Genomic DNA, 12,003 nt, shown 5'->3' on the forward strand with positions numbered 1-12,003 from the left:
TTGTAGTTGGGCACCTGTGGTTTCGCCTATTTATGGATTTTATTTTCAATACAGGGCACTCAACGTATTCAGGAAGTTTGTCGAGAACTGAAAGTTTGTCCGAACTTTCAAATAAATAATTGCTGAACCGTGCCCCCTTAGCCCTTATAGGACAGGACATGTTGACAAATGTGTGTGCTGCTTTCTATAAAAAAAAGGGCCCTGGCGTTCATAAAACATGCATGATAACTGGACTGCGCCGTGTCGCTGTCTCCTGGCACAGGGCTAACGCTTTGAAAAGGCTTGGAAGTCATACTTTCATTTTCTTTATCCAGGACAGGAGTCTTTTTTTAACACAGCACGCACGCACACGCACGGAGCAAAGATAAATAAAAAGGCCTTGAAAGTGTAATCATCAGGATAGAGAGGGAGGCCATGCTTCCATTGATCAGGGTTCAAACAGGTAAAACTTGACAAAGGTGCCTTTAAAGTGCAGCCCGATTGGCCCTGCGCGATGAATAATGGCTCACTTGTCCTTGGTTGCAAAACTGCAAAGCCAAATAAAACAAGTGAGTAGAAAACAAGAAAAAAAAAATCACCCTCCCTGTTAGTTCCACTGAGATGGGAAATAAAACACAAGGTGCTCGGTGAGCTGAAAGATGTTATTACAGACTCAAAGGAGCAGTTAGAGAAATCAAAGAAATATTTGCTGCTTAAGAATCACGTTGATTGAATAACAGCTTGGAGAATTGTTGCTGTTGCCGTGACAACGCCAAACACGTATTTGAATAATAATAATACTAATGGGAGGGAGGCCTCATTATTGTTATTATTTTGAAAATTGATTAGGCGCACAGCCTATAAGGCCACACGAGTGTGTTTTTTTTCCTTCTAAATATACGAAAACATTCAACCTGAAATGGCCTTGATTTGTGAGCGTAACAAAGGCGAGTGGTGCAAAGTGAGAGAAAGAAAGAAAAGCCATCACAACTTGAGTATAATATCGCATTTTCTTGAGTATTTTACATATAAGGGGAAAATACAAGGATTTGCTTCCAAGAGAATACAGGAAATAGATCAGTGCTCTGTACACGAACGCGGTGGTCAGTGTGGCGGCGGTAGCGGTGAGGACCGACTTCCAAGTATAGCAGCTTGTAAGAAAAATACAAACCGGCGCACCCCGGCAGCGCTATAAAAAAAAAAGAAAAGAAAGAAAACAAGGCAGGAACACGGAGGAACCGAACATGGCAACGTATTTACATGAATGAAGAAGAAAAGCAAGCTGCGGTGAAAGCTGCGCTTCATCTGTACAGCAGAGCGACCGGCGAGGATTCGACAGTCAACGCAGAGCAGACGGCTTGTTTTCAGTCTTCGCCGGCGAACAGACAAAGAAGCCGACATTCATTCTGAGAGCAAAACTCCTCAAATGGGCTCAGGGAAAGCAAAATAAAACAACAACAAAAAACGTTCGAATGATGGGCTGAGGCATGCAGACAACCAGAAGCCCGGAAATCCCCAATCCAGATTTGAGTCTCTCTTTTGCAAAAGAAATAAAATTAAAAAAAGACAGAGGTCTAAAAAAAAAAAAAAAAACGGACTGGAACGTGGGTCATGAGCTGAGTTCCTGGACTCAAAAGCTTCTTTCCCCAAGATTTAGAATATTCAATTTGTGCATTTCAGTGCTATGCAGCTGGTTATGTTTGTTTATTTGACTTGATACAAAAAGCTACAAGGCTAAATTCCCGCAAAAGCCCGAAGGAGACAAAACTGGAAATATCTCATCAGCATGTTCACGGGATCCCACTCCGTGGAGGTCAAGGCTCTCCTGGTGCATATTTTGTCAGGGCAAATTTGATCTGTTGACAAAATTAATAGGGATACGTGGGCAAATTAAATGAATGGAGCAAAAACCTGAGTCCTTGCTCTCCACTTTTTAAAACTTTCAAATAAAAAAAGAACAAGAACAATTCTGGATTGGACCTTTCAGAAGAACTCTGGTGCCTTGATGTTTAAACGCGGCTACATATTGCCACAAAGAAAGAAGGAAAATAAAAATGGTATCCAAGCCCTTAGATGCCCTTTAGAATGAAAAGGGAAACAAAACAATGATGTGATAAAAGCATATTTCATTTCATGCTGACTTCATTAGGCTCAAAACTGGGAGCTTGTTTGATGAGCTTTGAGGACGTCGGCCGGCCTTCAAAATAGGACATCCCGCCGCTAATTGAAAGCCGCAACAGTTCGGCTTCTACTGGTGGATTTTATTTAAAAAAAATAAAATAATTATATCCCAGATTACACATTCCCCAGACTCTCTGCTACACACACAGCCATCTTGTCTCGAGCTGCATGAGATTAATTACACACGCGCGCGCGCGCGCAATTAATTACACACGCACACATTACTCATTGAACAACACATGTGGCACCAAGATGATAAATAAAAGTAAATAAAAAAAAAATTCTTGGATGATGCAAACTTCCTGATGTTGTGCTCTGTAACAGGTAACGAAATGGTCACAAGTTCTTCTGGCAAAAAAGTGGCGAGCGTTTCCCCTGCGTAAGCGGCCATGTCTTCTGGGCCTGGCGTGACGTCATGGCATGCGCGTGATTATTTGAGCCGGGCGGGATTATATCGGGAGCGTACAAACGTTGACATATTTTGTTCCGTGTAACACGGACGCAGACGACGTGACGCTCAAGTGATCAGATAGCGTGTAACCCCGATGGAATCATTTTGTGTTACACAGATGGCGTTTAACTCAAACTACATGTAAAATAGATTTGCTCATTTTCGTAACACACATTTGTCTTTTGACTCGATGACGTGTCATCGGGATGACATGTTTCTCCGATGACATGCGACGTCGTTGCACGTTAACTCGGATGACCCCAAAGATAGATTGGAAATAACAGAACTAGCGTCTTCTGACAGCGGGGTTACGTGCAAACCGGGTCACATGATCAGAAAAAAGGTAGTGATGATGGCGCCTCATCCTCGCTGCCCACGCAAAGCAGCTTGCTACAGAGCGGACGCTTCAAGTCGCCAGTGATGGCGGCCGGCGGTTGTAAGGCATTCAACTGAGGGGGGACTGGCCGTGACACGTAGAAAAATGTAAGCAAATAAGTGACAAGAAAAAGTACCTACTTTGGCAGAATAAACAACAACAACCGGAACCCCAAAACAAACAAGCAAGCTTTTTTTTGAGAGTCTTTGACAGTTTTCAGGGTTTATCAAAGGCCTCTTTGTTGGCCGCCGCCGCCGCCGCCGCCGCCACCACCGCCTTTTGTCGGGTCGTCGAGTCTTTGGCTTCCTTTACGCGTCCGTCCGTCTCTCTCTTTTTCTTCTTCTTTGTTTAGTGTGATAAGATTACTGCAGTGTGCAAACTAAACGGAACAAACTAACTGAAACGACAGTAGGCCTTTTCTTTCCTCCCGAGTCTGTGATAAAAAGGAGCACCCCCCCCCACCCCCAACCCGACTCGACCGATTCCTCAGGCGATTTCTTTTATTCTGCGCATGTAGTCGTGCAGTTCCTCGGGGTCTTGGAAGCCCATGTCCTGACACACCCACTGGATGTCCTCCTCGTCGGCGACGGGGACGGAATTATAGGGCAGGTCCTCGCTGGGCAGCGTGGTGAAGGTGGTGAACTTGACCCGCTTGCGCTTGGAGGTGGGCGAACTGGCCTCCTCGCCGCTCTCCTTGGCCGAGCCGCCCGAGCTGCCGTCGCCGCGGCCGTGCACCTGGCTCTGCACGCTGGTTTGCGAGCTGCCGCTGCTGTGGTGGTCCCCGTGGCAGCAGGTCTGGACGCCCTCCAGCGGGTTGGGGGGGCTGTCGGCCCGTTGGGGGGACAGGTCGCACTGGGCCCGCAGCGGCTGGCCGTTGCCCAGGAAGACCCAGTGGTGCGAGTGGTCCATGTTGACCTGGCCCTCGGGCGGGATGCGCTTGTGCCGGTACTTGAGCACAAAGACGATGCAGTTGATGAGAAAGACCAGGATGGCCAGGCAGAAGACCCCTAGGAGGGCGTACATGCCGATCTCCAGGTCCGTCATGTTGCGGGGCGAGTGCACAAAGTTGTCCTCGTCCTCCTCTTCCTCCTCCTCCTCTTCCTCGTCCGTTTCCGTGGGCTGCTCCCGGATGCCCGTGGTGGGCAAGTTGGTGTAGTCGACGGGAACGCTGGCCGGCTGCTCGTCGGACGTCTCGTAGATCCTCCCGCCCGAGTCGGGACGGGCCGGCGGGCGGCCGGTGCCGGGCGGCGACTCGACCTCGCCCTCCTCGTCCGAGTCGTCCTCCTCGGGTCCGAAGCGGACTCTGACGTAGACGGCGGCCGAGGCGACCACGCTCTTGCGCTTGGTTTTCTGGCAGGCCTCGCCGATGGTCATCTCCACGCGCACCAGCTCGCCGGCGCCCTCGCCCTCCGCCACCACCACGGGCCAACGTTGCTGCGGCTCCTGCGACACCGACACCACCTTGTCGTCCAGCGTGGAGGCGTTGAAGTTGTAGTCCTTGGGATCAAAGTAGGTCAGCGAGGCGGCCGTGTTGTCGCTGAAGAGCATCCACACGGACAAGCTGGCCTCCTGCAATATATAAAGAACTGAATGAAAGTTCAAATCCATATAATATTGGCGTACGTGTTACCCCGGCAGCTCCGAGACGCACGTGACTCGAATGTGCTTCCTCGTGTCATTGCGAGCTTTTCACCTGCCGCTTTGATGAGACGTTTCAAACTCAGAACACGTTTTCATCTCACAAGATGGGGCCGCCGACGTCTGTTGCCACGGTGACCGAGCCTCGCTCACATGACGCGACAGATCGGTTGTTATGAGATGCACGAGAAGGTGAACCGGGACCGCAAAGGCTAAAGACACGACGACTGTGTGGAAAAGTTGCGCAATCGTCTCAGTGGTATGATGAGCGACCTCTCCAACTTGCGAGGGGGGCCTTGGCGTCTCTTGCATCACTTCAAGCGTGATGATGGAGGACGTCGGGATAGTTTCCCCACAAATCAAAAGGCTAGAAATAGGAATCCTTTGAGAGGACCCCTCCCTCGCCCCCGACTGACTTTTATCGCCCGCTCCCCCGAGCGGCCTCGGAGAGCACTTGGAACAATACATTACAATAATTACATTTCAAGGTGGCCGGGAAGCGGAAAGCACAAAAATGGCAATTTAATGGCCGCCGCACACACGCCGCCCGAGGTGATGGACGGCCGCCAACGACTTCAATTTGTCAAATTTCACTGTTATTCAATTCATTGTGTGTTGCAAATTGACTGGATAGTGAAGAGAGTGAATCCATTCGAACCTGCTTGGGGGCGCCGAGCGTCTGGAGGCCGGCGGCCTTAGCGACCAGGGTGTGGCTGTTGCCGGGGCTGGGCCGCAGCGCCAGGCTCAGGCCCGAAACGGCGTGGACGCGCAGCTGGCTGATGGAGACTTTGTCGTCCGTGACGGAGAAGCTGGCCTGGCCCAGCGCCGCGTCCACCGCCAGAGGGGAGTCCACCTGGGGGAGACGACCGACGGGTTACGAGATAACTAAGCAAAAAAACATTTGTACAAACTCATCCATTCTTCATTTGATCCGAGGAGACTAACCTTCAAGACGGTGGATCCCAGCTCCAGGCCCACGAGGATGGTCCTGTCCACCAGCTCGGCCACGTGGGGGTCGGCCACCTTGAGCGAGTCCTGGACCAGGTCGGTGACGTCCAGTTGCCAGTCGGGCCCCAGCATGGTGATGACCTGGTCGGTGCCCTCGCTGGACGTGGTGTGGAACTGCGTCAGGACCTTGACCAGCGCCCGCTGGTACTGCAGCGTGCAGCCTCGGCTCACCCGACGATCGTCCTCGTCCTCGTCCACGTCGCTGTCCCTGGTGCTCCTGGACAAAAATCACGAGGGCCTCGTCGGTTTAGGGTTCGCAAGACTGCGACGTGCTGATGGAATTAATTAAAAGCAAGAGTTTGGCATGAAACGGGCAACAACTCATGTGATCGCATGGAGCAGATTGACCTCAGCCGGGAAAGCACCTGGCGCGCGGAAGCTCACTTTGCGTCCAAAAAGCAGCTGCTTATCCTTTAGCTCCCCCCCCCTCGTCCCCCCTCAGACATCAAGACGGGATAATGCGACGGTGGAAGAGTGCCCAGCGTCTCATCAGCGTTGCGATGACAAATTGTGAACGCAGCGCAGGCCCTTAAGAACAGATGGCGAGCGGCTCAGCATTTGGTGGCGGCTGCCCACTTTGAAGTCGCTGCAAATTTGGAGCAGCATGACGTCAACGCTGACGCTGAACTCGTAAGTTTGATGACGGCAGTGATTTCTACAAATGACTTACATTGACCATGTCATCAGTGACTTTTTTATTGTATTCATTCTTAATGATCATTCTTGATGTCTATTTATGATAGTGACTTGTTGATTTTTATTTGATTTGATTTCTATTACTACGACGACTCGCTGGCCCGTCTGTCGTCCGGGATTTGTTTAGCATGCGGAGCCTGTCGGACACGGCTCGCCAGTTTCCCGGAGAGCGGCAGACTGCCGCCTCACGTGCAGTCATTCGCTTAAAACGCTGCTGCGTCTGCCGCTCTCCGGTTCCGCTTGAACTTGAAAAAGGTTGATTTTGTTGCTGCCCGGGCCAGATGAATACCGTCTCATCCGATTAAGGCGGCCGCCGACTGTAACAAAGAGACACTGCGGCCCAGGAGACCACGTTGTCGTTGTCCCTGTGGGAGCCAGTGAGCGAGCGAGCGAGCGAGCGAGCGAGCGAGGAAGAGAGTGAGTGAGGGACCACAGCGCTTATGCAATATATTTTGCAGGCACTCAGGGTCATTTGAAGCGGCGCCGGCCGTCCCTGCGTCGCCCTCGAGGCGCCGTTTGTATTCCGCGCACGGGACCGCTTTGGCTGGATGGTGATGAACTCGGCAGCCGAACGCCGTCTCGCCATCAAACATAGCCTCGACCAAGTGCCGCACACGAGTCGCACGACTCGGCGGCCTGTTTGTCATCAGGGGGACGCCCTTAAGCTCCCGTGGGCCACCGTTGTCGTTGCTGTTTGAGGTTTTCTTGACCTCGCCGTGTTGTTGTTCAAATGACAGCGGAACCGGTCGCGCTTTGAACGACACTTCACAAGATCACAATCAGAAGGTAGGCGGCTAATTATCTTATCTTAAATTGCTGTTTGAAAGAAAAAAAACAATCCCAAATTGTAACAGCGCTAAATGATGTCGCCACGGAGAGAAAACCCACAATCCTCCAGCGCTGCGATTGTTTTTAAGCAAAGCCCTCATCATCCCCCCTCGCCAAAGTGCGGAAAGCACTTGTTTATTCTACGAAGCCTCGGTACACATCTTCGCGGCGCTAATGAAGTCTCCGTCTTGGCCTCGCCGGCTAAATGCGTCGGGAGGGCGCCGACGTCAACGTGACAAAGCAGATCAAATTGTACCTGAGAGCCTCGTTTGGTGAGCCCACGGCTCGGTGCCGTGTTAAGTCTAATTGGAACAAAACAAGTGCCAGACTCATGCTTTTCACTTTTGAGTATTTTTGACAAACAGGCTCAATGCTCACTGGATAATGAGTGCAGCGGAGAAGACGTCTAAAAGCCCTTGAAAGGTTCTTGTAAGACGGCTGCCCATGTTCACGTGGTGACCCAAAACCACCAGCGTCACTTTTCATTTTGGCACGGGAACACTAACGTAACTAAGCAAAGCTAATTCATCGCTAACACGGCAAGGCGAGATATGGTTTGTTTTGAACAGGCGAGTATCGATGCCAAGAACGTTAGCTGCTTTTTCTAAGGTATCGGATACTCGCAAAGGCTGCCGATACCAAAGAAAAAAGAAAACGGTCCTCCTTGCCAGTAGTTGGTGCTAAACTACAAAATGTAAGTAAGGAAATGTATGTCTTTGTTGACAATGAGATTGTTTTGTTTAAATCCTTGTTTTCAATTTCAGCGATTTTGTTGGTTTTGCTCGACGATAGCGGCGCGGATGGCGGCTCACCTGCGGTCGGGCAGAATGGGGACCCGCCATCCCTTGATGAAGCTCAGGTTGCTGTCGGACAGTTCCACCCGCAGAGGCAGCTTGGGCACCCAAATGGTGAGCTCCAACGGCGCGCTCAGGTGCTCGTAGCTGAAGATGACCCTGGCGTTCATGGAGCCTCGCGTCTCCTTGCCGTTGACAAACACGTAGTCGCAATTCATGGAGACCTGCAACACAGCGCGGCCAAAGGTCAAGGGAAGGCGATGATATACGTCGCCGATTTATTTGCTCTTCCAAGGTTGAGTCTTGGAATATAGGACAAGGGGCGAAAATTAGCCAACACTCCAAAAAGTCAACTATCGTGAACAAAAAAAAGGCTTCAAGCTGTTTCACGCCAAGTTCTCCATCAAAAGGAAGATGTGCGATATGCAGATGAGACGAGAACAGGTGTCGCGTTGCCTCGGAGGGGTCTCGCTGACATCGTCCATCATTTTTCACGATCCATTAATGCCACAAGCGAGTGAGCCGCGCGATATTGAGTGTTCTTGCTTGGCTAAGCGAGCCGCCGCTAATTTCATGCACTTGACAGTTCAATAACTATCAGCGGTTACAGTCGTTTCGGGGTCATCGATCGAATGCGGCGCGGCGCGGAGGGCCGGGAACCTCCGGGATGGACGATCCGATGTCGATTATTTTGTGCAAAGGACAGAAAGTTGCTGAAACAATAAACGGCGGGTCGGCTCGCCACTCTTATATGCTATGCGCCTTTGCTTGAGTAAAAAAACATCCTGGTCAGTGTGATGCTAAAAATAGCCGTGGCTTCTTCCATCTTTTGTTCCTGTTGGGTTACTGCGAATGATGTCAATAGAAGATAAGGCCAAGGCACGCTACGCCAAAAGGCCTCCGTCCCCCACCGGTCCCCTCGGGCGCCGTGACTCACTGACGCCACGTGAAGGCGGCAGAGATAAGGCAAGGTGGCATCCCGTCACGCCGCGCACACACGCACAAAAAAAAAAACAATACAACAAACTGCTTGAAGTCACCCTCAGACAAAAAAATATACACAAATATACCATTCATATTTTGACCTGAAATTGTATACTTGAAAATAAAACACCATAACAGAGCAATTACTTCAAAAAAAGAAGCAATTAAGCTAACAAAAGGGAGTTGAACAAAAGAAACGTCTCAAAGCTCTTTGAGGGCCAAATTTCAGAGACAAAAACGAAAACATCCGGGTGACGATGGTTCTCCATTGTTGAAGGGGAACGCAAAGGTTCGCTCAGGACGGCCGTTTGCGTCGGGCAGATGCTGCGGCGCCTTAATTACTTGCTATCGCTCAAGTGGATCACGCACACACGCACGTAATCTCCTTCCATTTGCATGGCCGTGTCACAAAAGCGAGTGATATGTGGCTACGAGGCAGCGCCATCATCTCTCCTCATATTTCGACATCCTCTGATTAATTGCCAGGCGCGAGGCGGTGAGGGTTAGCTTCCATTTTTTTTCACCCAGACTGTTTTTTTTTTCCTTTCCCCTCCCTGGCAACGGCGTGTTAAATGGAATGAAAGCTGACACATGGCTCAGCATTAGCAGGCAGCGTGTCGCCGCTAAGGAGCTTTCGCCGCCGTGATGGATGCGTATTAAACGGATGCAAGCTAATTTAGCGGCGCTAGCCTAAAAGCCCCCCCCCACACCCAACCACACTTGCACGTATATTAGCCTGTTGTTACTTGGATTAATGAGGCTGATGATGATCTGATGGCCACAAAAAAAAAGAAGAAAATATCGGGAAACTGCCTTGGGGGCTTTGTTCCCGTTCAGTCACAAAAGAGAGCGGCCGTTAGCGTTCCAGTTTGTCTCAAAAGGTGTGAAAGTAGCAGAGGGCTACGTCATTTGTTGAGGTTGGTAGATGTGTCACAGAATCTCCAAGGGCAAACTTGTTTATTTTATAAGATCGAAAAAAAATCTGCTCCTGAAGCCAGTTGCACGTTTATCCGGAGCAGACCCACCAAAAAGCTATCTCGCAAACCGTCGGCCATTTTAGCTTGAAGCGGCCATCTTAGGGTCAGTCCCCGAAGCCCGTTGCCAGGTAGGGCCAGCAAAAAGTCTCATGAAGGCAAGCCCGAAGGTTGATCTTGCCGTGTAGATTTGACGGCAATAAAGTGACGCCGCTTTGAAGGACGGACGGACGGACGGACGCTTCTTTCTCCAGCTGTTAACGTAATGGAAGAGATGCGTGTGAAAAAGGCCCTTGGGTGGCGTCGCCCTTATTAACCCGGCACTTTTTCATCCGGCGTTAAATACGACACAATGTGACGCGTCCCCCGCCCGAGCAATCTGCTGGCACCGCGGCGAATGCCACAGCGCATTAGCGGCACCGCGGTGGGTGGCGAAGGGGTGGGGGGCGCGAAGGGGACGGAAAGCCACCCCGGCGAACGGAACACCCGCCGCAGTCGCTAACAGCTTTCGACTCGCAATTAGCGGGCCGAATTTATCGGCGGAAAATGGCCGCGGGAGCGCCGGCGACTCGTTCATCAGGCTCGGCGCGACGCTTGCCGTGAATTACGTCGCATCTTTCTTGTCGTGGTCCAGATACTCATCAGCAGACGGCGCACTAAGGCGAAACGGCTGCCTGCCGAAGGTCCCTGCAAAATTGCATTAACCCGATGAGAGGTGAGATTTGCCGGCGCGTCTACATGGAGGACGGGCGGGCGGGTTATATTGCCACGCAACACTGCCCTCCCCCTTCCCTCCCCGGTTATGATGTATCCCCTGCACCTCAGAGAAGTCCAAGCCGGCCGGCCGGAACTCCATTTGCGCAAGATTAGATCCTCTGATTACCTCCCAACCACTAGATGAATCCAAGACGGCAGCCCCAAAGCCCCTCCAGATCCATTTCAATTAATAATTTAGCATTAGAAGGGGAGGGGGGGGGCGGAGGGGGGGGGGGGGGGGCTATTTATGATGATTTCAGTGGAGCTCAAGACGTGGCTTCAAAGTTAGAAATGGCCCTTGCACATCGTTTTTCATCAAACTATTAGACAGCGTAGGCAAAAAAAAAAAAACTTCACAGTTTAGTATTGAGCGTCTGTCTCGGGTCGCGGTTATCATTTGGGGCTCACTGGAGACAATTCCCAAGTTGCAGTTTGTTAAAAAAAACTGAAATTCGCCCATAATGATGACAGTTGAATTTTCAACATGGCTCATTCAGACTTTTTTTTTTGAGGGGCTTATTATGACACCAAATTTCACATCAATGGGCAAATATAGTGCCAAGGGCTTCATTAGGTGATTTCAACACATTTAATCATTTAAAGCATTTCTGAGTGACTATTTTCTGATTATTTTTTTCCCCTCCAATGACTACTTATTGATTTTGAATTGTTTTGACTGCATTTTTAAAAACCGTATGTACTTGATTACCGATCGATCGAGAGTGCCGTTCTCTGATGTCAAACTAGTCCCGACCGAATCACGAGACTCCTCGAAAATCGATTTGCCGAAAGGGAATACCGTAAGCGCTACGAGAACACGGCGGTGTCGCAATTCTCGGCATCCTGCGGAAACGCTTTTATTTACTCCCCCCCCCCTCCCCGTTTCGCCTGCAGTCACGGCACTAAAGTTAACAACGTGAGGGCCGGAGTACACGAGACGGGGCGGCGGATGAGCACATCGGGGCGCTTTTTACTGCTGTTGCCGCATTGATGTATCCGCCGCCTTTTATGAACTATTGATTTTATTTGAGGAATCAAATCAGGAGGACATGCTGAGAGGGGTCCACGCCTGGGGGGGTTTTACGCTCGTGCGCCGCAGACGCCGCCTAACCCGATTAACTCAACCAAATTGACTTCCCCGGCTGGACGGGAGACAGGTTTTACGGCTACGGCTCTCAACCTGGAGTTCCCGGACCCGCCGGGGTCCGGTAGCTCACGGTTGGGGGCCCGTATTTGAAAAATACAACTCAACTTGATAACATGTCAACCGGACAATGTCTGGACTCTTGTAAATATTCTAAAATGAATTGGCGCAACGCTAATGAGGGAGGACGTTTT

The 12,003-nt window shown here is 50.7% G+C and overlaps 1 protein-coding gene across 2 annotated transcripts in view; it reads right to left on the reverse strand.

The window, feature by feature from the left end:
- Positions 1-966: 966 nt before the first annotated feature.
- tmem132e (transmembrane protein 132E) overlaps positions 967-12,003 on the reverse strand; it is a 99,553-nt gene continuing 88,516 nt past the window's right edge. For both annotated transcript variants that reach the window (XM_037269215.1, XM_037269214.1), the window contains exons 6-9: positions 7,970-8,175; positions 5,571-5,850; positions 5,284-5,478; positions 967-4,556 (exon numbers count right to left, since the gene is read on the reverse strand). In XM_037269215.1, coding sequence (XP_037125110.1) covers positions 3,474-4,556; positions 5,284-5,478; positions 5,571-5,850; positions 7,970-8,175 — 1,764 coding nt within the window. In that variant the 3' untranslated portion in view covers positions 967-3,473. The remainder of the gene's footprint in view (positions 4,557-5,283; positions 5,479-5,570; positions 5,851-7,969; positions 8,176-12,003) is intronic.

The sequence above is a fragment of the Syngnathus acus genome, chromosome 14 (genome assembly GCF_901709675.1).
Source record: "Syngnathus acus chromosome 14, fSynAcu1.2, whole genome shotgun sequence".
Classification (NCBI taxonomy): domain Eukaryota; kingdom Metazoa; phylum Chordata; class Actinopteri; order Syngnathiformes; family Syngnathidae; genus Syngnathus; species Syngnathus acus.